This window comes from Scyliorhinus canicula, chromosome 24, assembly GCF_902713615.1.
Source record: "Scyliorhinus canicula chromosome 24, sScyCan1.1, whole genome shotgun sequence".
In the NCBI taxonomy this organism is placed as follows: Eukaryota; Metazoa; Chordata; class Chondrichthyes; order Carcharhiniformes; family Scyliorhinidae; genus Scyliorhinus; species Scyliorhinus canicula.
In genome coordinates this window covers 12,973,190-12,996,816 of record NC_052169.1, presented here as the reverse complement: position 1 = coordinate 12,996,816, position 23,627 = coordinate 12,973,190, and the positions used below count along the sequence as shown (strand labels likewise).

General features: G+C 42.8%; 1 protein-coding gene and 1 non-coding gene across 5 annotated transcripts in view; both read right to left on the bottom strand.

Moving 5' to 3' along the window:
* Window positions 1-337: 337 nt before the first annotated feature.
* Window positions 338-496, bottom strand: LOC119956949. The gene has a single exon (XR_005458715.1). It is a non-coding gene; the product is annotated as a U1 spliceosomal RNA (small nuclear RNA).
* Window positions 497-1,242: 746 nt separating this feature from the next.
* The window catches only part of LOC119956911 (secretory carrier-associated membrane protein 5-like), an 81,695-nt gene continuing 59,310 nt past the window's right edge, over window positions 1,243-23,627 (bottom strand). For 3 of the 4 annotated variants that reach the window (XM_038784472.1, XM_038784473.1, XM_038784474.1), the window contains 3 exons: window positions 23,005-23,106; window positions 16,774-16,891; window positions 6,790-6,987 (listed from right to left, as the gene is read on the bottom strand). In XM_038784472.1, coding sequence (XP_038640400.1) covers window positions 6,790-6,987; window positions 16,774-16,891; window positions 23,005-23,106 — 418 coding nt within the window. Of the gene's footprint in view, window positions 6,988-16,773; window positions 16,892-23,004; window positions 23,107-23,627 lie in introns of all 4 variants that reach the window. The other variant, XM_038784471.1, reaches the window with a different exon arrangement.

Sequence of the window (23,627 nt, the reverse complement as noted above, 5' to 3'; positions counted from 1 at the left end):
TTTCCTGGGGGAAGGGGGGATGTGAGGAAAAACTTTTACCCAGAGAGTGGCGATGGTCTGAAATGCACTGCCTGGGAGGGTGGTAGAGGGGGGATGCCTCACATCCTTAAAAAGTGCCTGGATGAGTACTTGGCACGCCATAAAATTCAAGGCTATGGGCCAAGTGCTGGCAGGTGAGCTTGGGGGGGGGGGCTTGCATACGTAGGTGCAGACTCGATGGGCCAAAGGGCCTCTTCTGCACTGCAGTTTTCGGTGATTCTGAGAAGGTCCCGCCTTCTGTTTAAATTACTATCTGTCAGCACTCAAAGGGGAGAGCAGCCTATGGTCCTCTGCGACTGTGGCGACATTATGTTATTTTACATAGTCCCCCACTGCCATAAATGTTGCAGTCATGTAACCCACACTTGGAGACATCACAGGCATCAGTGCACGGAAAGTGCTGTGGGCTAGGCTCATCGCTTTCTTGATCATGGTTTCACCCCTGCCAGGTTAAGACTGACATTACATTGTAAAGGCTGGAGGCCTAGGCAGCAAGTCTGCAATTGTATATATATTCTGTTCTTAATTAAAGTTAGTCTACAATAATTATATTGGGTCATCCTGCAACATAAAAACAAGACACTCTGAACCTTGAAAGTATGCATTTAGATTCCCACTTTAGGATTAATTGGCTAACTCTGCTCGCTTGTAGTTAGAATTGCAGATTATAGGGCCTGGTTTAGCACAAGTGGGCTAAATAGCTGACTTGTAAAGCAGACCAAGGACAGCAGCGCAGGTTCAATTCCCGTACCAGCCTCCCCAAACAGGTGCCGGAATGTGGCAACTAGGGGTTTTCCCACAGTAACTTCATTGAAGCCTATTTGTGACATAAGCGATTTTCATTTCATACGTTATATACATCCTGTTATACGTCCAGTTAGAATCTCAGACTATATACGTCCAGTTAGAATCTCAGATTAAGTATGTCCTTAAGAAATGGCAATTTCCATAGTTTAAAAAACAGGGATTTGTTTTTCCCAAATGTGTCGCATAATTTAGAATTTTCGCACTGCATTCCAATTTACAAATGGCCATGACGGAGGAATTCTTAATCAGGCCAACCATAGCAATTGGTACTATTAAATTCTATTTTGGAGATGGGTGTATGTGCTTCTATTGATGGGACTCATTGTCCTGGGTGAGATGGGAAATAAGAATTTGCAACACTCATCTTAAAAAAAAAACAGAATGAGATAATAAAACTGGGTTTTACCATTTATTTCTCCAGAATGACATTGACACATTGACGCACTGGAATGACAGTGATATAATTTCTCAATAGGAAAAAAGGTGGACACTCATTTTGAAGAATTACTGTACTGTAAAAGGTAATAAAACAATAGAGACAATACTTTCTACATATCATATGCATTAGCACAGTAGCTATTAAACGACACACACATGGTGACAATTCTTTAGCTTTTTTTTTTGTAGAAATGCCCTTTCCTGTAAACTGTAAGAGGTCTGTTAATAAGTTGCACTGTGCGATTAGAAGGAGAATAGTTTAGGAGTTAAACAGTGAACCTTAACTGACCAAAACAGCAGTACCATGTTTAGTCGGGGGTCGTGTATCAACATTTTTGCATAAGCTAGGATTTGAAAGAACCATAATAGAGACTCACAATGCCATGTCACACAAAGCTATTTCAAATTATTACTCATAATTAAGATACTGGATATCAATACTCAAGTTAATTCTAATGCCTCAACTGTACCACCAAATTAAACTCCAAAAGCCACCATTAGAGACACAAATTTCCATGTAGCCCCAGTACACAGCAGCCTTAATGAAGCATGATTAATATATTACTTTTAAAAAATATATTTACAGTTTCAAGTGCTTCTGGATGATGAAAAATGGTACAGATGAGTGATCGACATGATTCACTCTAGAAATGGCAGCTCACATTCACCAGTTTTTGTTTCAAAACACAATGGCTACACTTTTCGTTTTGTGCCAGCATGTCCTAAGTTTATTTACTCTAACACAACCCTCTGCCAGGGATTAACCAAACTTTGGATTTCAATTACTCAGGTTGTGGTCTTAATAAATATGTATCTTTGAAAAAGCAGTTCCCAATTGCGACATGCAACTGGTGGGGGAGGAAGAACGCACATTCCTGGACCCTGGCTTCCAACTTCAGTTGAAATGGACGAGCTTTAAAACAGCTTTAAGACTCTTCAGCAATGCAAAGCACAGTCATAAAAGATGCTCCTCGGCGAAATAAAAGGGATTTTCTTTCCTGGGCAAATTGGTCGCTCAGTTTAAACTGGTTCCTTGAAAAATGAAATAGTGTAAACAGCTCCACCAACCTCCTCGTTCCCATTGCATGATCAACACCTCGTTGGGACCCCCCCCCCCCCGTTAGAAAACAAACTTTTTTGGGGGGGGGGGGGGGGGGGAGAGAACCACAAACTCACAATTAGATTTGAAGAATTTAAATAAATTGGAACTAATTAGGAGCAAGAAAAAGTGCTATGGCTGAGTTCCTGAAGGCTCTCATCTGGGCAGCTTTGGAAAGGGGGGGGGGGGGGGGGGGGGGGGAGTTGCAAGTGTGCAATTAAAAAAAACATGTAAATTAGATCAGTGCAAATAAACAGAACCAGGCAGCTGGGCAAATCAAAAAGGAATGAACAAAATGAAAAATCGCGTGATTCCGTTTCCTGAAAAATATGATTTAAGAAATACAACAACTGTAATTAACGCTACACGTCTACAATGCGGCAGTAGAATTACCCTGCATCAAGCTGCCAGGAGCATCTGCTTTTATATTAAACCACCTTATTTTAATGCATTGGAATGGATTAATAAATGTCAACATAAGCCTATCGCATTGTCGTGGCTTCTTCAGGGAGCAAAATTGACATTACAAAGCACAGCGGAACAGGGTGTATTCCAACGTACTGTGATGTGCAAGGAAAGGGGCGACGGCCTGCTTGGCTCAATCTTCAGTCGGGCCTAGCAGTGGGGTATTCAACCCGGCATTAATTGTTCAAAAAAATTCGGGAAATTGCAGTTCCATGTATTCATTCAATTCTGTGGCAAGAAACAATTCAGCCAACAGGCCAGTTATTCTCGGATACCTGTCGTCAATAGGCGTGGCATCAGCAGAGACTCTAGTGTTTCACCTCGCTGCGCCTAGTCACCTTAAAGCGGTGCTGAAAATATTCTTGCCTCTAGACATCCTTCCACCGTGGTGAAACATAGTTACCGTCAGCAGTCCATGCCAAATCCCTGCTATTATCATTCTGATACAAGTTACTGTGGACACTAAAAATCTCAAATTAATCATCTACAGTCGATTAGAAATTCATCAGGAAGTCCAATTATTCAAAGAGAAAACACCAGGAAAATTACATTTTTTTCACTACAGTCTACTGGGTTAGCCAATTGCTCCTGTTTACTTGCAAGATATTGAGGTGCCAGAAGGCAATTGTCACTTGGTCCTGGTGTTAGATAAATGGCTTCATACAAACACAATCATTTCATCCAAACAAATAGTTCATACGCGGTTATACATGGATTTTTAGAATTATTCTGTAGCAATGTAATTCCCCTGCAGTTAAAGGATAACAATGAGAGAAAAAGTGAATCAATTTTTGATTAAAACACAGTGGGCTAGCACTGCTGCCTCGCAACGGCAGGGACCCAGGTTTGATTCCAGCCTTGGGTGACTGTGGAGATGTGGGCCGAATGGCCTGCTTCTGCACTGTGGGGATTCTGTGAACTGTGCCTGGGATGAAATTAAGCACCTGAACTGATTATGGACGACAGTCTGTATTTTTATGCAAGGAATTCTGCATTCAATCAAGTAGTGGTTAAAAGTGTTAAAAAAAAAAAAAATCTAATTAGAATTTTCACAATTAGGATTTTCTTTTTACATCACTTCAACTATTTACAGAAAATCATCAAGACAATGAAACAACTCAAAAAACAATTTTACTGTGAAACATACAATGGGCTGCATAATTTGTGAAACGGTATAGGGATTTCAGCTTTGTAAGCCACAAGTGTTGAGTTTATTAAACCATTATTCACTCCCGTCGTGCAATGAACAAACGTTACATTTAAATGTAGTTATGCTCTCAGGTCAGATTTGCGTAACATCTTCTCACAAAGCACAATTCTGGATCATGATTCCCACCTTAATACAGACGGAATGTTTTCTCGTGATACCCACTTTTATGCAGACAGAACCTTCTCTAGGTGCTAGCATCGGCAAAATAAGTTAGTCTAGGCTCAAGATTGCCAAATTCTACAATTATGTGTAAATAAAAAAGGAGCGACTTTGGGAGAAATGTTCTGAACTGGAAATTTGGGGAGTAATAAGATATAAATCAGCCAGAGCAGAGGATGGTGTCTTTGTAAATACACTTTTGGAAAAAAAAAGATAAAAGTTGCACGCAAAACAAGATACTGTTTGTACTACAGACTACAGCACTATTTCTGTAGTCCCCAGAATAAAGAGCAGCAGGTCAAAACAGTTTTGAAGTATGTGGGCAACCCAGAACACCAGAGACGCACCTTCTGGAATACATGCAGACAATTTATACGACTTACACTTAAGCTCACCACACCACAGTTTGAATGTACACCTTAAATACTCTTTATGTACACCTCATATATTCAATCATAATTCACACAATTTTAAATTAGTTTTTTCTAACGAGATTATATTTAACATTTATATAAAATTAATTAACTTTCTACATCTCCCCGAATGAGAATATTTTGAGATTTGAACATCACAGCAGCTTTGCAAATAAGACATTTATTTTTGCAATACTGATCAAAGCTAATTGGAAAATTTGCAAGATTGAGTGTCAATTCCAAGCCAATTTTTCCACCAGTTTTAAATAGTTGGGTAACTAAAGACCTGACAATTGACTTGAAAGAACAACATTAACTTGCCACATCTCTGCATTTGATTCCATGAGCTTGATCCTCATGTTCAGTTTGGCATCCCTTGAACCTACCCATCCACGTTTCTGTCTCGGGTAACGGAGCGTTACTGCACTTGCTACAGGCCATGCCGAGTTCAATGATCTTGAACTATGAAAGACAAATGGATAACAAATTTCCATATGCTGAGAGACAGACAGATTGTGGCATCAAGCTGGAGTCTCAAATGGCAACTAAGCTCCTGATTTCCCCATCCAGAACGCACCAAATATGGAAATGGAGGGTGCAAGCTATGCTTATTGCTTGTAGCTGGATATTCAAGTCCCAAGTCTAGCAGCCCTATGCTTTAATGTGCATGAGATCAATGGTCATCTTTTACCCCATTGTAACAGTAGTTCTCTGGGGTCCCTTATTTTAGACCCACCTGAAGGAGCTACATGGAGGAAAAGCCTAGATGGTGGAGTGAAAGGAATGGAAGGCAGTAAGCATACTAGGGTCAACAAACAGCGACATTATTGGCATACTGCCTCTACCCTGTTGTGCATTGCTACCCTCATTTCTCCCCCCTTGGAAATCAATGGCCCACCTTTTACCGGTGCTCAATGCCCTAGAAACTCCCATGTGCTTGCTATAGCCTAGAGAAAATAGGATTGGTGAAACAAATCAAGAAAACAATCAGAAAAAAAATTTAAATGCCAATTAAAATGAGCGAGTTTGAAGAAAAGAAAATCTCCTGTACACTGCGATGTGATCCCTTTGCAACTAGTCGCGTTCCTGGCTTCAAATGCAAGGCAAAGCATGACTACGCTGCAAAGATGCGGTTCACTCAAATTCCTGAGAGGAGGTGTAACTAGGATAGTATTTAAAATTTATATCCAATCGTGCTTGCAGCAAACATGATGCAGGAGCACACACTAAGAATCCAGATGTTCTTCCCAATATTAGCAGTGATCAAACAAGCAGATCTATTCCTCAAGTTAAACCCCCCCCCTGTGTGTTGAAACAACCAAGACGGGATGGTTACCAATTATGTTGCCCACTCCACACACATAATTCAACATTCTGTATTAACTCTAGCTTTACAATAATCAGTAGAGTAGCAGATTTGCTTGTTTGAAGGGCCCAATTAGGTTGGAGGGCGAAGAGCATCTCTTTCAAATGCACGTGCGTGAAATAATCCACGGTGAGCTCAAAACGGAAAGACCCTTGTGTACTTTTCTTTAGAAGTCACGGTGCCCACAGGTACATGGTTGATCGTTGCATAAATTATACAAGCTATGATAAATGAAACTTGCTGCGATTCCGGGATCCGTAGTTAGTTTGCGCCATCACGTTATCTCTACAAAACTGGATTATACAACAAGCGTTCCACAAAACAGCCTTGCGGGTTGGTACTCACAATGCTGTTGTAAAATACATCAAAACTAACCATCAATACTGCGAGTGCGTTGCAATACATGGGCAGGAGATTCTTCTGCACCCACTCAGAAAATACCTGATTATTCCTAGCATTGTCGGCGTCAGTGTTATTAGACTACCAGATATTACTCTTGTATGCGCGTGGGTGTGCGCGATTTTTTTTGTTTCTTTTTGCTCAAGTTGAAAGTGACTTATATCTTCACAAACAATTCCAATACCAATAACATCACATTGTTTAAAAAAGGTATTTGCACATTGTTCTACAGTCACGGCCGTTCGGGTTTGTAACGAGTACACCACAAAATTATTAGCCGCTTTCGAAGGACCGAGCTCTTATTATCGAAGCCATACAGACGGAAAGAAAACACATTTCGGGGCTCCGTAAACAGGCGAGGTGCACTGATGCAATGGGGGGGGTGGGGGTGTTCTTACATCTGGTTGTTGTACGCATAGTTGGGAGTGTCCGAATACTCGGTGTATTGCGGGGTTTGCACGGTCCCTTGCACCGCGCCGACAGCAGCCTGCTGGGCTGCCTGCTGCACATGTGGGCTCTTCCATGCGCCCGTAGTCCATTCTTCCTGCGCCTTGCTCATGCTTCCACCACTGCCGCGGTAGTAGTTATGAACCTGTGATTAGAAAATGACAAAATTACAGAATCCAATTTTACAAAAATTACACAAAAAGTAGGACTCAAGTAGGGTGCTCCTTCTAAGGGCCAGTGCAGACTTGATGGGCCGAATGGCCTTCTTCTGCGCTGTAAATTCTATCTATTTCAGAAAAACATGCTAAATTTAGTAGAACGTAACGGTACAGCCTGCAAACAGGCTGCTCGGAGCAACAGCGAAGTACAGGTGTTTCTGCTACACACCAAGCTTTCTCACACACACCCCCCCCCCCCCCCCCCCCCCCCCCATGCTGCTTCCCTCAGTTACCAGCTGGGTGTACAAATCTTGGAACTCCCTCCCTAACAGCACGGTGGGTGCACCTAAATCCCAGACAGCAGTAGTTCAAACCGGCGGCTCACCACCACCTTCTCGAGGCAAACTAGGGACGGGCAATACATAAGAACTAGGAGCAGGAGTCGGCCATCTGGCCCCTCGAGCCTGCTCCGCCATTCAATGAGATCATGGCTGATCTTTTGTGGACTCAGCTCCACTTTCCGGCCCGAACACCATAACCCTTAATCCCTTTTTTCTTCAAAAAACTATCTATCTTTACCTTAAAAACCATTTAATGAAGAAGCCTCAACTGCTTCACTGGGCAAGGAATTCCATAGATTCACAACCCTTTGGGTGAAGAAGTTCCTCCTAAACTCAGTCCTAAATCTACTTCCCCTTATTTTGAGGCTATGCCCCCTAGTTCTGCTTTCACCCGCCCACATCTATCCTATCTATTCCCTTCATAATTTTAAATGTTTCGATAAGATCCCCCCTCATCCTTCTAAATTCCAACGAGTACAGTCCCAGTCTACTCAACCTCTCCTCGTAATCCAACCCCTTCAGCTCTGGGATTAACCTCGTGAATCTCCTCTGCACACCCTCCAGTGCCAGTACGTCCTTTCGCAAGTAAGGAGACCAAAACTGAACACAATACTCCAGGTGTGGCCTCACTAACACCTTATACAATTGCAGCATAACCTCCCTAGTCTTAAACTCCATCCCTCTAGCAATGAAGGACAAAATTCCATTTGCCTTCGTAATCACCTGTTGCACCTGTAAACCAACTTTGTGATTCATGCACTAGCACACCCAGATCTCTCTGCACACGTTGGCCTAGTCAGTGATGTCCACATCCAATAAATCAATTAAAAAAAAAAATGCTATCTATAGCAACTACCACATCAGCCACTCTCTGCGTTAAAAAAAGTTTTTCTGAGTCCCTTACGGGTTTTATTAGTTTTTAATTCTCCATGTAAACAAAGAGATAATGCAGGGAATGGGGTCAGAAATTTATCACCAAAATAAAAAATGAAAGGGCGACACAGGGGCTGGCACTGCTGCCTCACAGCGCAGAGGGCCCGAATTCGATCCTAGCCCCGATCACTGTCCGTGTGGAGTTTGCACATTCCGTGGGTCTCACCCCCACAACCCAAAGATGTACAGGGTAGGTGGATTGGCCAAGCTAAATTGCCCCTTAATCGGAAATTAAAGCGAAGACCACAGCAGCACGGTAGCAGAGTGGTTAGCACTATGGCTTCACAGCGCCAGGGTCCTAGGTTCGATTCCCGGCTTGGGTCACTGTCTGTGCGGAGTCTGCTCGTTCTCCCAGTGTCTGTGTGGGTTTCCTCCGGGCGCTCCGGTTTCCTCCCACAAGTCCCGAAAGACGTGCTTGTTAGGTGAATTAGACATTCTGAATTCTCCCTCAGTATACTCGAACAGGCGCTGGAATGTGACGACTCGGGGCTTTTCACAGTCACTTCATTGCAATGTTAATGTAAGCGCTCTTGTGACAATAAAGATTATTAATAAAGATTATTACTGCATCACTGATCAGCTCACTCCAGCGGAGGAGTACATTCAAATGGCAGCAGAACCTCTGGCTTCTATACGCTGCCACTCGAATAGACTGAAGCCAATTTTCAACACAGGGGCACTGCTCTTTCTTTGGCTTCCTTCATGGACTAAAATCAAAGACCAACAAAAAAATGAGTCCTTTAAAAAAAAAATTAAAAAAATTGTGCTCACCTCCAAAATGGCCAAGAAGAGCTCGGAGGGAAATAAGTATGTAGGTTTTATTTTATTTTTTTTAAAAGAAGAGAAACCATGAGATAAATAAATTAAGTTAGAGTCAAAAGAAATGGGTCGCTTTTAAAGTTGAAATAGTAAACCAGAATAGCAGGCAGATAGTGGCTGGAAATACTTTCTGCAAATGTTTCAGTATATTAAAACACGTGTTCTAGTAATAAAGATACAGCCAACAGCTGGATAATTTTAATGCATATTTATTCAGATTCATAGGGTGCCAACATTTCTCTGGATCTGCCGACTGTGTAAGAGATAACACAGTAGCTTGCAAAAGCATGACTAATATTTGCAGTAGGTTTTGCCATGTATTATGTAAAGCTTATTCCTTCTCAATGCAAGTCGTCATTTTCGCAGAGGAGCATAGGCTGCTCTCCCCCCTGTGTGTGAGAGAGAGAGAGAGAGCTGACTGGTGGTGATTTAACCAGAAGGTCACCGCACCTCGGGCAAGGCAGGGCCTTCATGGCGAACATCAGCCGAGAGGGGAATTGAACCTGTACTGTTTGCAGCACACACATCACGAACCAGCCGTCCAACCAACTGATCCCCCCTCCCCAAATACAGGTACACCTAATGACTAAAGCTCAATTTATTGTCCAAATTGATGCTGCGTTTATTTTATACAGAGCTCAGTCTATGGTTACTTTTAATGCTGATTACAGCAAAATTCCAACAAATCAATATTTACTCTTTGTATATATTCCCGCAAGTTATAAATTAAGAAAACCAAGACTAAAGAAGTATGAGACAGATAGCTGCCAACTTAGCTTACTCCATTTGTGCATTTGCCAGCTCAACACTGTTATCCAATACTATAGTTACATGATGTACACACAGATAGGCAAATCAATCTAAATGTTCTTTACATTAGTAACATCCCCGCAAAACATGTGCCAGGCAATGACCATTTCCAACAAGAGAGAATCTAACCATCTCCCCATGACATTCATTGGCACTACCTTCACTGAACCCCCACAATCAGCATCTTGGCGGTTACCATTGACCAGAAACTGAGCTGGACCAGCTATATAAATAATGTGGCTACAAGAGCAGGTCAGAGGTTGGGAATTTTCCAGAGAGCAATTCACCTCCTGCACCCTCTCCCCAACCACCCATCCAAAGCCTGTCCCACCATCTACAAGACACAAGTCAGACACGTGATGAAATGCTCTCCGCTTGCCTGGATGAGTGCAACACCAACTAAACTCAAAATGTTCAACGCCATCCAGACAAAGCAGCCCACTTGATTGGCACCCCATTCACCGCTTTCAACATTCATTCCCTTCATCACCAATGCAGAGTGGCAGCAGTGTACACCATCTACAAGATGCACTGCAGCAATTCATCAAGGTTCCTTCGACAGAACTTTCTAAACCCGCCCAGAAGGACAAGGGCAGCAGAACCATGGGTACACCATCACCTGCAAGTTCCCCTCCAATACACACACCTCCCTCATTTGGAATTATATCACCATCCCTTTCCCTTCATGGTCACTTGGCCAAAACCGTGGAGCTCCCTTCCGAACAGCACCGTGCTGGCTCCTACAACACGTGGACTGCTGCAGTTCAAGGAAGGAGCTCACCACCACTTCAAGAGAAATTAGGGATGGACAACAAATGCTGGCCGAGCCTGCAACACCCACATCCCATGAACGAATACAAAAGAAAGATTGGCTGCACTTTATTAAACAAGAGATAATCTTATTATTTTCATTTCTCAAAACTTTAAACTGCATCTCAAACCACAATCAGTCAACAATGATATGAAGATTTGGACCACAGTGAAGGTGCTATGTTTGATTTATTGGGTCACAACTTCTTCAGAGGCAATCAGCGGCGGATTGCCACTCTGTACTGACCCAACATTGCTAAAATCCTGTGGCGCACGGCCTACCTGACTCCGGTCGGGTGCGCTGGGGAGCCAGGAAGCTACTGGTCAATGTTTATTCTGCTTGATGGGGTAGGGGGCGGTGGGTGAATAAATGCAAGGAGAGGAAAGATGGTCACTTGTGAACCAGATTTGTCGAACATATAAATCCCATAAACATGCAACAAATCCAAAACATGCCTCAACAAGACCACGTTTATGGGAATCATCGACTTCCATATTGTACTCTCCACACTATTGATCTAATAGGTCAAGCTGCAGAATAACAGTTCATTAGAAGGTCAGCACTGTTGATGGGAGCTTAATTGGTAAAATGGATAAATCCAAACAAATGCTGACAACTCAACAGCATTAAACCATTGCCTCCGTATCCTGCTCGTCTATGAAGACCTCTCATGCTGTAAACTGCAATGGAGTTGGATAACTCAGCATCTCGTGCAATGAACAAGGAACCATTTATATCAAAACACACCATGGCTCGTTAACTACTAGAAACCAGCATCATAATTCTAGTGTCAAAAAGCCAGACAGAACCCAGAACACGCAGCTCTCCAGTAGGTGAACTTTACACAAAATTAATTGCAGGACATGGCATTTGTTTACATTGGCAATGTACGCTAATGGCATCGTAATTGATTCCAAAAAAGTGGCAGCTGCACTCATTAGCTTTACAGTTATTCTAATACATCATTAATCAAACACACACTGAACAGATTCAAAATGCAAAAACGTAAAGTCACTGACAAAATGAAGCTACTGTTCATGTTCTTTTTCATGAAATACAAAAGACCGACATCCTCACCACCATGCCAGTTAAAATGAGCACATGACAAAATCTGAATTGGTTCTTTCTTTCAAAAAGTTTTTACATTCAAACAATAATAAATCTTTATTCGTGTCACAAGTAGCTTTGCATTCATCTTTTATTGCCACAAGTATGAAGTTACTGTGAAAATCCCCTAGTCGCCACATTCCGGCGCCTGTTCGGGTACACGGAGGGAGAATTTAAATGTCTAATTCACCTAACAAGCATGTCTTTGGGAATCGGAGCACGCGGAGGACACCCAGGCAGACACAGGGAGAACGTGCAGACTCCGCGCAGACAGTGACCCAAGCAGTTTTGGCAACACCGTCACACACGGCATTCTCCGATTTACCCAAGGCCAATGCGTGACAGAACCCAGCCCCGTTTTGAGGCAATCATAACCACACACGCAGCACATGGGACAACAACAAATGAACCTCTGATGCTGTCAAGAAAACAGGGGGGCCCCCCTCTGTGTTATATGCAGTCAACAGCAATTCTTCAATTCGCAGCTTTAATGTTCAAACGGGCTGTTCAAATCTCAGATCAGGTTGACTCATGGATTTAATTAGCAGATGTTTTATTTGATCAAGGGGTTCCGGCTTATTCCATTATAAATAACACTGATTCAATTAACGAACAAATCCAGTTCCTGGGACCATGCAAGGCTTTTTAAAAATGGATTCTCAATAGACTGCATTTCGCCTTTGTGGGTGTGCAGATCACAGGTTTCTAGATGAATGGGAATTTCAGCATACATCTGACTTATCATCACGGCCTCCCAAATTAAATTGGCAAACTGCGGGAGATACTGTTTGATTTGAAACAGGAAATAAAATATGCAGCTCGCCAGCCGCGCATATTTTCAAGCCTGCAGAAAACAAAGGGAGTAATGCTTCCCAACGCTGTTGAGAAAAATGACCTTCCGTATTAACATACTGAACCTGTTCAAACAGTATACTTGCTGAAAAGTCAGAACCCACAGAATCCAGCTGAACGTGATTAAGCAGCTCAGGATTCTGGTCACTTTCACTGATGAATACTTGATCAAAAGATTAACATCTACATATCGAAAATAAACGCGTTCTTCTGATATCTGCTTTGTGAGACATTCTGAACGTTATGTTACAGTAATGCAGACCAAACTCAATCAAACAGCTCCCAAACCCCTAATTGCGGTACGGTGGCACAGTGGTTAGCACCGCTGCCTCACAACACCAGGGTCCCAGGTTTGATTCCTGGCTTGGGTCACTGTCTGCGCGGAGTCTGCATGCTCTCCTAGTGTCTGAGCGGGTTTCCTCCCACCAGTCCCGAAAGACGTGCTGTTAGGTAATTTGGACTTTCTGAATTCTCTCCCCCCCCCCGTGCACCCGAACAGGCGGCGGAGTGTGGTGACTAGGGGATTTTCACAGTAACTTCATTGCAGTGTTGATGTAAGCCTACTTGCGGCAATACAGATTATTATTGTATGGCTGGGAGCCTTGGAATGCGTCTCTGCAAGAGCAAAAATAGAGAAAAAGACACCTTTCCTGATCGAAACGGAAAAGGTGGACTTTTAGGAACAGTTGCCCGCTGTGAAAGACGTCACAAAAACTTTCAAGTGACCTGAACAATGCGAATAAGGAAGATCTGTGCATGTGAAAATGCTACACGGAAACCCATGGCCCAAATATTTATTTTTGCCTTGGAGGTGTTGCGGCTTGCACTGGGAAATGTATTAGTAGATGCTGATAATAATTCGGCCCTAGTCAGGATTACATCGATTGCCAAGGGGGCATTTGGTCTGGAAGATTTACTGCTCCACATTGTAAGGGAGCGGAACTAACATTCCCAGATATAGTCAATAATCCTGCATGTTTCAGTGATCGGCATTTCAGTTCTGCATGTTAATCCAGACTCTTCATACCGTCACATTCACTAATTTTTCCAAGTCGGTTCCCTGACAAACTTGCTACTTAAACCAAAATCTGAAAACAGATGCCACTCTTTGAACAACTCCGCTTTCCTGTCATTATCTTACTGACTGGAAGATGAGTGAGATGCAGATATTCAGCCTCAACTCCCAAGAAATCTGCCAGTGAAACCCTCACTTATTTCTGAGCTCAACTGGAGTAGCCATCCATAAAATGCCCACTAATCCGGCACATTCAAAATTTGCAATCCAGGACACATTCCATATACCCATCACTCTAGCCCACGCTAGTTTGCAGTGGCTTCTGGTTCCCCACCACCGCGAACTTGAAGTTCTTATCCTTTCATTTAAATCCCTTTCCCTCCCTCATCCCCAACGTACAACACTCCTCACCACAGCCTAACTGTGCGATAAGTGAGTGACCAGAGAAAAATCCTCGGCTGTCCTACATATCATGTAATATGTCCCCCACCCCCGCCAGTTCACCTTTCCCTTAAATTCCACTTCCTATTCACAAGACAGAGAGAGAAAAATAGCTTGACGCCACAAAAACATGGACCATGGGATGACCCCCACTGGGTAAAGTATGCAATATAGGGCCTTTCAATGCATTTAAGAAAGGCCCAAAATAAAATGCCCTCCCTGCCGAGACTGACCAAGGCCATATCATTATCATAGTCTACCAATGGATTTCCTAGGGCAAACCACAACACCTCAAGAGGCGAAAATATATTTTAGACCACGAGTTTCAGTATAGCATTTGCACGTGCACAGTGCACACAGGGGCATATCTTCCTGATTTACTACATATTAATGACTCCGACGAGGGCAGCATGGTAGCACAAGTGGATAGCACTGTGGCTTCACAGCGCCAGGGTCCCAGGTTCGATTCCCTGCTGGGTCACTGCCTGTGCGGGGTCTGCACGTTCTCCCAGTGTCTGTGCCGGTTTCCTCCGGGTGCTCTGCTTTCTTTCCACAGTCTTAGGCGGACTGGCCATGATAAATTGCCCTTAGTGACCAAAAAGGTTAGATGGGGTTATTGAGTTACGGGGATAGGGTGGAATTGAGGGCTTAAGTGGGTCGGTGCAGACCCGATGGGCCAAATGGCCTCCTTCTGCACTGTATGTTCTATGTACTCTATGTACTATGAGGGAAGGGAATATACGATTTGCGGATGACACAAAAATAAGTGGGTAGGCAAATGGTGAGGACGACAGAGTCTACAGAGGGATACAGACAGGTTAAATGAGTGGGCTAAAACTTGGCGGTTAGGACATAGTGTAGGAAAATGTGAAGTTATGCACTTTAGTAGGAGGAATAAAGGAGCCGAATATTATATAAAAAAGGAGAAATACTGCAGAAAACTGCAGCACGGAGGGATTTCACAAAAAAGCTAGCATGCAAGTTCTGCAGGTAATTGAGAAGGCAAATGGAATGTTGGCCTTTATTTTAAAGGGGATGGGGTACAAAAATATGGAAGTCCTGCTGAAACTATACAAGGCATTAGTTAGGCCACACCTGGAATACTGGTCCCTGTATCTAAGGAAAATATACTGGCATTGGAGGTAGTCGAGAAGGTTCACTAGGTTGATCCCAGATATTGAGGGATTTTCATATGAGGAGAGGTTGAGTAGGTTGGGCCTGTATGCACTGGAGTTTAGAAGAATGAGGGGTGACTTTATGGAGAGATTAGGATTCTCAGGGGGCTTGACAGGATCAATGCTGAGAGGTTGTTTCCCCTTGTCGGAGATTCTAGAACCAGAGGGCATAATTTCACAGCAAGGAGGTCGGCCCGTATAAGAAACAGATGAAGAGGAATTTCTTCTCTCAGATGGTAGTGAATCTGTGGAATTCTTTACAGCAGAGGGCTGTAGAGGCTGGGTCGCAAAGTGTGTCCAAGGCTGAGATGGACCAATTTTTATTCAGTGAAGAAATCAAGGGCAATGGGGATAAGTATCACATTAGATCAGTCATGATCTCAGTGAATGGCAGAGCAGGCTTGATGCATCAAATGGTCCATTTCTGCTCCCATGTCTTATGGTCCGCACAGTTAATGCTCTGCTGCTGTCACTTTTGCAGAGAAGGAAAGAGGGAAAGAACATGAAGGAAGTAAAAACAACCAGGAGAACAAAAAAGGCCTAAACAATCCAACCAAACCTGGGGAAGTAAATAATAGAACTGAGGAGCTTTAAAGGCAATAAAACACTGAGTTAATCAAACAGTAATGTTCTACTCTGCTGTCGAGCGGTATCATACTATTTGCATCTTAACATGGTCCTTTCGAACTGGGAATGTGCTCATGAGGTTGACCCAGGGGTAGGATTGCACAATGCCCATTTGGTTTGCTTCCAATGTTTCAGCTCAGTGGGCACCATAGGACATGGTTAGTGTAACTGCGCCCACATGTTTGTTTGCCTCGAATAAACCACTGTAATAATGCTTTCCTCATAGAAGGAGAAATTTGTCAGCAATTGTGTGGCATTAGGGGAACATTGATATTTTATTAGTTCAAATAAAATAGAAAAAGAAAGCAGAAGACTGCTCAAATTTTGACTAAATCTATGAACGTCATCTAATATTTGCCCTTGATGACCCCCATCTCCCTCTTTTTAGGTGTTGCTTTTACCTGCATTTGGGGGTTATGCGATTCTGCCTCTAAGGATTCTCAGTCGGTGGCTATCTGGAATAACCTGATGCAGCTTTTGTTAAAATTCTGGCAACGTATAGAGCCCAAAGGCAAACGGACATGTTAGGACAAATGGTCTTCCTCTGAATTTTATATTAAAATTCAAAGTGTTGCTCCCTGTGAAGCAGCAACCGGAGAGCTCCCATAACTATTAAACAGCGTGGAGGCAGGATCTGAATGTCTGTATTAAAAATTAAATTAGAATATGGCACCGTGGTGATGCACTGACAACAAGGAAACCAAAGTGATTCATAACAATTTCTGGGCTATGCGAATAACACCAAAGTTCGAATTCATTAAAACTTACTCTTTTGCAGGCGAACACTTAGCTTTGAGCAACAATAGGTGTCCAGACTCCAATCGCAATCAAATTAGCTTTACCTTAGTCAGAGCGACGAAGGACAGCACAGCGACTGCCGTGAACATCACAGTTGGGATCAGCATCACAACCGCTGAGCCAACATTTGTCCCAAAGAAGGCAATTGTAGCTATCCAGCCACTGGTGGAAGGAAATGATACATATGTTAGCCTCAGCCAGAGTACCGATAGCTCTATTTTAATAACTCTCACAGTAACCACAATGCTTTAAATTCATGCAAACTTTAACCTGCCATATGTTAACTTTGTAATAATGCTGATTCCATCTTGAATTCACAGGGTGTTGCAAAGTTATTCAGATCCAATGGCGCAATGAGGGGCTACAATAACAAAGGCAAGTTATTTCTGCCTCGAGCATTTGCCACAATCCTCTCCCTTATTATTAAAACAGTAAGAAGTCTTACAACACCAGGTTAAAGTCCAACAGGTTTGTTTCAAACACAAGCTTTCGGAGCACGGCTCCTTCTTCAGGTGAATGGAAAGGCTTGTTCCAGAAATGTTTATATAGACACAGTCAGAGATGCCCCGGAATGCGAGCACCTGCAGGCAATCAAATCATCAAAGATGCAGAGAGAGAGGTAACTCCAGGTTAAAGAGGTGTGAATTGTCCCAAGCCAGTTCAGTCGGTAGGCCTCTGCAAGTCCAGGCTTGTTGGTGGGGGCCGAATGTAATGCGACATGAATCCCAGATCCCGGTTGAGTCCGCATTCATGCGTGCGGAACTTAGCTATAAGTTTTTGCTCGGCAATTTTGTGTCTATATAAACATTTCTGGAACAAGCCTTTCCATTCACCTGAAGAAGGAGCCGTGCTCCGAAAGCTCGTGTTTGAAACAAACCTGTTGGACTTTAACCTGGTGTTGTAAGACTTCTTACTGTGCTCATCCCAGTCCAACGCCGGCATCTCCACATTATTATTAAAACAATTCGGTTGTCTTCCATAATAAATTATTTCATGAGCTTTGAGGGTGGATTTCTGGCAACACTGCTGCACGCTTTTGGGGCAAGAGAGGCGAGTGGATCTGGAATATGGGCACCTATTCTATCCCTTTCCCGAAATCCAGGATTTCATGTCAGAAGCGATGTTGGATGTTGCCCATCTTAACCCTCACTTCAGCCAATATGTTATGTTTGACGTTAATAAGTGGAATAGGTCAATGTATTTCCTTTCACTGAAACCTTAGCAATGACCAGCGTTGGGTCTACCCCTGTGCCTTGCCGATCAGAATATCTGTGCATTCTTGGTATCTACCATTACCAAGGTGGTGAATGAAAATATGTTTACAAATTTGCTGGGCACCTTGTTCTGTACTCGCTTTCTCTTCTCCAGTCAGAGCTGTGGCTCACATTATACCTCAAGTGGTTGTGACAGCCATTTCCCCTTCCCCGCAACACCAGTGGAGTGGGGCAGCAGCAACACTGGTTGACACAAAAATCTAGATTCCTGCCAGATTATGAAATCCAATCTTTCACATAAAAAGTACAATAGATGTCTTTTAACAGAATGTGCCTTGGCATCCAAAACAATTCCTTTATTAAATTATCCTCACTCATGAAGTACTGTGCAGATTATTCATTCATTGTGTGCTTTGCTCAAAGGCAGGTTCATGGCTTATTGTCTACGGATGCTTTATCCTGAGGCATCTTCTTAGCTGTTTTCGTCAGTTGTGGTTTGCCATTGCTTTCCACTTATTAAAGAACCAGACAAGTTGGATGTCCTTTACTCTCAGGGATAGGGCAAGGAGGCAGTCCCCAAGTCTACCTCCCTCAGTAAGAACGGGAATCGAACCTGCGCTGTTGGCATTATCCCGAACCACAAGCTAGCCATCAAGTCAACTCAGCCACCAATTTTGCAGTTAATGGAAAATAAATTAAAGCTCACAAACATGTTAATGATCGATAGGTATGCACTGTACTTCAGCTTTTAGAAAATTGAATGTAAAGATTAGTCTCAATTCACAAGAAGTGTAAAACCTCCTGTCCCTACAAAAGGGATAAAGGTTTTCAAGTAAGTCGTGCCATGTCCCACTCTTCAGTCAACACTGACTCACTTTCTCCATTGTCCTTCATGTTGCAATGTGGTCAATACTCATTAACCACACTAACCTTTCCTGGTAAGTAAAGGACATTCAACTTGTCTGTTCTTTAATAAGTGAAACCCCCATTGAATCCTCCACTGTCTCAAAAATGTAATAGTATTTGTTAATTGACAAGATGGGACCCAAAAAAAAAATCCATATTGGCGGCACAGTAGCACAATGGTTAGCATTGTTGCTTCACAGCTCCAGGGACCCAGGTTCAATTCCTGGCTTGGGTCACTGTCTGTATGGAATCTGCACGTTCTCCCCAGTGTCTGCGTGGGTTTCCTCCCACAGTCCAAAGGCGCGCAAGTTAGGTGGATTGGCAATGCTCAATTGACCTTGGTGTCCAAAAAGGTTAGCTGTGGTTACTGGGTTACAGGGATAGGGTGGAGGTGTGGGCACGAGTAGAGTGTTCTTTCCAAGGGCCGGTGCAGACTCGATGGGCTAAATAGCCTCCTTCTGCACTGTAAATTCTATTATTTTATGATCTGAAACGTTCTTCTGGAGCTGGGATACTTTAAATGATGATGTCTGGCATTTACGCGCTATGATATTATCTGTAGTTATTAGCCTCTTACAACTCATTAAATGTTTGTTCACAGGAAAATGGAGTGTATCGGAGATCCAGGGAACAGTGTATAGATAGCTGCTCATGGGCCTGAGGGAATACTGAAAGATGAATTTACTACAAAAAAATGTGAACAATTAACTGATCACACATTTCTAGGCTTAAAAATAAAAAAGGTGAAATTAATTCGGCAATGAATTAAAATTAAGAAAAAAAGAGCAAACAAAATACAACAGATAAAGTGAATAGGCCACAACTTCCTACTAGCGGTGTAAAGTCACGAGTCATGAGTCATTGGGATTATAGGAGTTTCGGCTATGGGAGCCTTCACTGACTGGAGATGCTTGGGACCTGTGTAAGACCTGTGCAGGGCAACTTCAGTATACCGTACGGCTGGGTGCTGTCCAGTGTCGAGCTCAGTCTGGGTGTGGTTACGCTGAAGTTCAAATTGATTTTATTTCTTCGAACTCTTGCAGAGTAACTATTAGCGTAACGCCAGCAGAACCATCCAAAGTCAGTGATTTAAATGGCTTTGCTGGATGGTGGTTCACATGGCAGCACAATTGTCCATGGGGAAGTTTGCGCTTCTGAACAATTGCCGGGTCAACCCTCAACTGCGCCCTTCCAAGAGGGATTCCCCTGCGCATCTTTGGGATGCCCGCCCCCACCCCAATCCAAAACTGCGGAGTCAGGTTAAGGGCCAATATTTAGCTACGTGCATTTGTGCTAATTAATCATCTGCCATTTCAATACATCTACACTCATGGATCTTCACACATCAGAGCATGATTAGGGGCGATATTTTGTTCATTTATAACTGCTCACTGGCCATTTTTCCCAGTAATAGGTCCCAAAAGTTCTTGCTTAGAAGGAACTGGAAAAAATTATTACCATTCTAATATTAACACTGAAATGTTTATTTCCAGTATGAATCCTGCAACTATCCAGCTTAATACTCCAGAATGCAAACTTCCACTGTCACATTAATATAAACTCACTCAATCCCTTTTTATATAAAACATAAGTCAGATTCCATTTATGAGTTATGATGCTTTTAATAAGTTTCTTTTGATACAAATTAAACTCAGTGAAGCCTGCACATTTCTTTCGTTCCTTCAGAAGGCATAAATCAAACCGGCCAAATTAAACTGCAATGGATATTAATATTTATAGCTGCTTCATTATTAAAATATAGTGGAGACAAGAGTGTCTCAGTGGGTTATACAACTCTTATTCGATCAAAGATGTGAAATTTGGAGTACAATTCTTCAGAAGGATGCTTCGCAGTTAAGGAAACGGGAACGTCAAGTTGATCACGAGTCACAAGTTACGGGCACAGCAAGTAATTAGTAATTAGGAAAGCAAATGGAATGTTGGCCTTTATTACTGAGGGAATGGAGTACATAAAATAGGGAAGTCTTGCCATTACTGTACAGGTTATTGGTGAGAGCACATCTAGAGTGTTGCGTACAATTTTGATCTCTTTATTTGAAGGAGGGGATATACCTGCATGGACAGCAGTCCAGAGGAGGTTCAACAGGCACCCAGGAATGAAGGGTTTTGTCTTATGAGGAAAGGCGTGAGCAGGTTGGGCCTACACTCTCGAGTTTAGAAGACGGAGAGGTGGTTTTATTGAAGGAGATAAGATTCTGAGGTCATCCAACTGGGTAGATGAGGAGATGCTTCATCTCGTGGAGGAAACTAGAACTTGGGAGTACAGGTTAAAAATAAATAAGAGGGGGTGGGGGCCAGCACAGTGGTTAGCACTACTGCCTCACAGCACCGAGGACCCGGGTTCGCTCCCGGCCCCCTGTCCGTGTGGAGTTTGCTCATTCTCCCACTGTTTGCATGGGTCCAACCCCCACAACCCAAAGATGTGCAGGGAGTGTGGATTGGCCACGCTAAATTGCCCCTGAATTGGAAAACATTAATTGAGTACTCTAAAATTTTTTAAAAATGAATAAATAAAATAAATAAAAGATCTGAGAAGACGTTATTTCTTGGCAGAGAATAGTTAGTTATTGGAATTATGTACTCCGTAGAGCAGCGGAAGCTAGGTCATTGCATACAATTGAGGCCGAGTTCGACAGCTTTGATTGACGGAGGGAGGTTTTGGGGGGGGGGGGGGGGGGGGGGGGCAGATAGGAAAGAGGAGTTAATGCTACAATCAGATCAGCCATGATCTTATTGAATGGCAAAGTAGACTTGAAAGGTTTTGTTTCCTTCTGAACCCTGAATCCAGCATAGCTCAGCAAGCTGTCAAAAGGATCATAGGCATCAAGTGCCAAAACACAAAACGATAAAGAGGCGGCTTTGCAGATTTTTAAGTTTGGATACCGCTATGTGTTCTCCAAATGCCTTAATTTACCAGTCCATTCATGCCGGTTGATGCAAAGCAGCGGTGGTCAGATCCCGAGGACTGTCCTTGACACGATAACATTTGCAAGACGGATAAGAATTATTGGGTCATCACATCCAGTGAGTTGTAATCGTTAATCTGGCACCAGTTCTTTCACTGTTTTGGACAAACTGAATAAGCATTTGCTAACTTAAGCAGTGCCAAGGTTCATAACGGCAGCAATATTTTAAGTGCAATGTGGCCACCTTACCAGTGATGTGGTTAAATTGATTCATTGACTCAAGCATCAAGATTCCAAGTTTGAGAACAGCATTGAGGTAGCAGAATAACAACGTGCTATGGAGACTCTTCTGGCTATTATTCGTGAGGCTGGGCTACTGCAAACTGCAGGCTTCAAGGTACACCATGGGGATTGTGGAATACAGTCAACATTGCACCTCTGTAGATAAACAGCTGCTGTTCATGATCACAGAGAATGATGCAGAGGCCATCATGGATATCCGAAATGTCCTTTGCATGGAAGGAACATTTAATTAAATAAAGTCCTAACTTGCGAATAACCAAGACTTCTCGACCATGCAAATGTTCGGGCATGACCCTGCCCTCAGCAACACAACATTTTTGGCTTTGCAATGATGCTTTATATGGGACCACTGATAATAATCATAAACTAAGGTTTAGATGATGAGGTGTGGGAGGGGTCTGATGTGGAGCACAAACAACAGCATGAACTACTTGTGCCGAATGGCCCGATTCCACACTACACGTTCTAGGGAACATACTGAAATATCCCAAAGTGATTCGAAATCAGGGTCAGGTGGTCAGAAAAGTAAGGCGCAAGACAAGGGAGACGAGCATAGGTGTGGTAAAAGAAGCGGGGTTTAAAAAGGAGGCCTCTGAAGTTTCAGGAGAGGCGCAGCAAGAGTCCAAAGGAGAATCAGAGAACATGGGAACAAAACAATGAGAGGTGCACAATAAACAGGAGTTGCTAAACCAAGAGTCCTCCATTGTACTTTCAGAGATAGTCAATTAAGATTGCAACTTCCGAAACTTTGGAGCCCAGCTAATGATGGGTTCGTCTCTGGTTACTTAACTCTAAATAGACCTCCTTGATTAACCTGCTTCTCATCCAAAATAGGTTGAACTCCTGAGGCAGAAAATTCAGAGCACGATTCTTGAATTCAGTACGTTACGCATTACAATTTGTGCAATAATAAATAGATTCTTACCAGACTCCCCAGCCAGGGATCCCCACTGCTTGAATAATACTGATTACCAGCTGGGCCATGAATGTGAAGAAAAATGCCATAAAATTGAATGAACTATCCGACCTAAAAGTGCAAACATAGGACAGAAGACATTTTCAGTTGAGAACCATTTACTGGCTCTGGCAGCTCATGCCTAACTATACACTGCTCTCTGATGATATAAAATATCCGGATCAAAAAGGCCAAGTTAGTGTTCATTTGAAATGCTAGCTTAAAAGTGGAAAATGTAATCAAAACCTCTAAAACACTGTAGCCGCAGTCATTGAGAAGAGTCACAAAAGCTGAGCAAGAACATGGTCAATTGGAAAGGCAATTCAAAGGAAAGCTGCTCGTTAACCAGATCATTAAATCTCTGTCGCCTTGTTCAACTAAATCCGACTGTTCTTTAATCTTATAACATTATTGGTTAAATAACTGAAATGAAAAGAAGCTAAGGAAGCCCTGACGTGAATGTCGATTATACCAATCTACACATAAAGATTGTACATTCAATTCCGCACGTTACAGAATTGAACAGTCTCACATATCCCAGCGTTATATGCATTTTTTATATGGTACCCGATAGCAAAATACTCGCTTTCTTC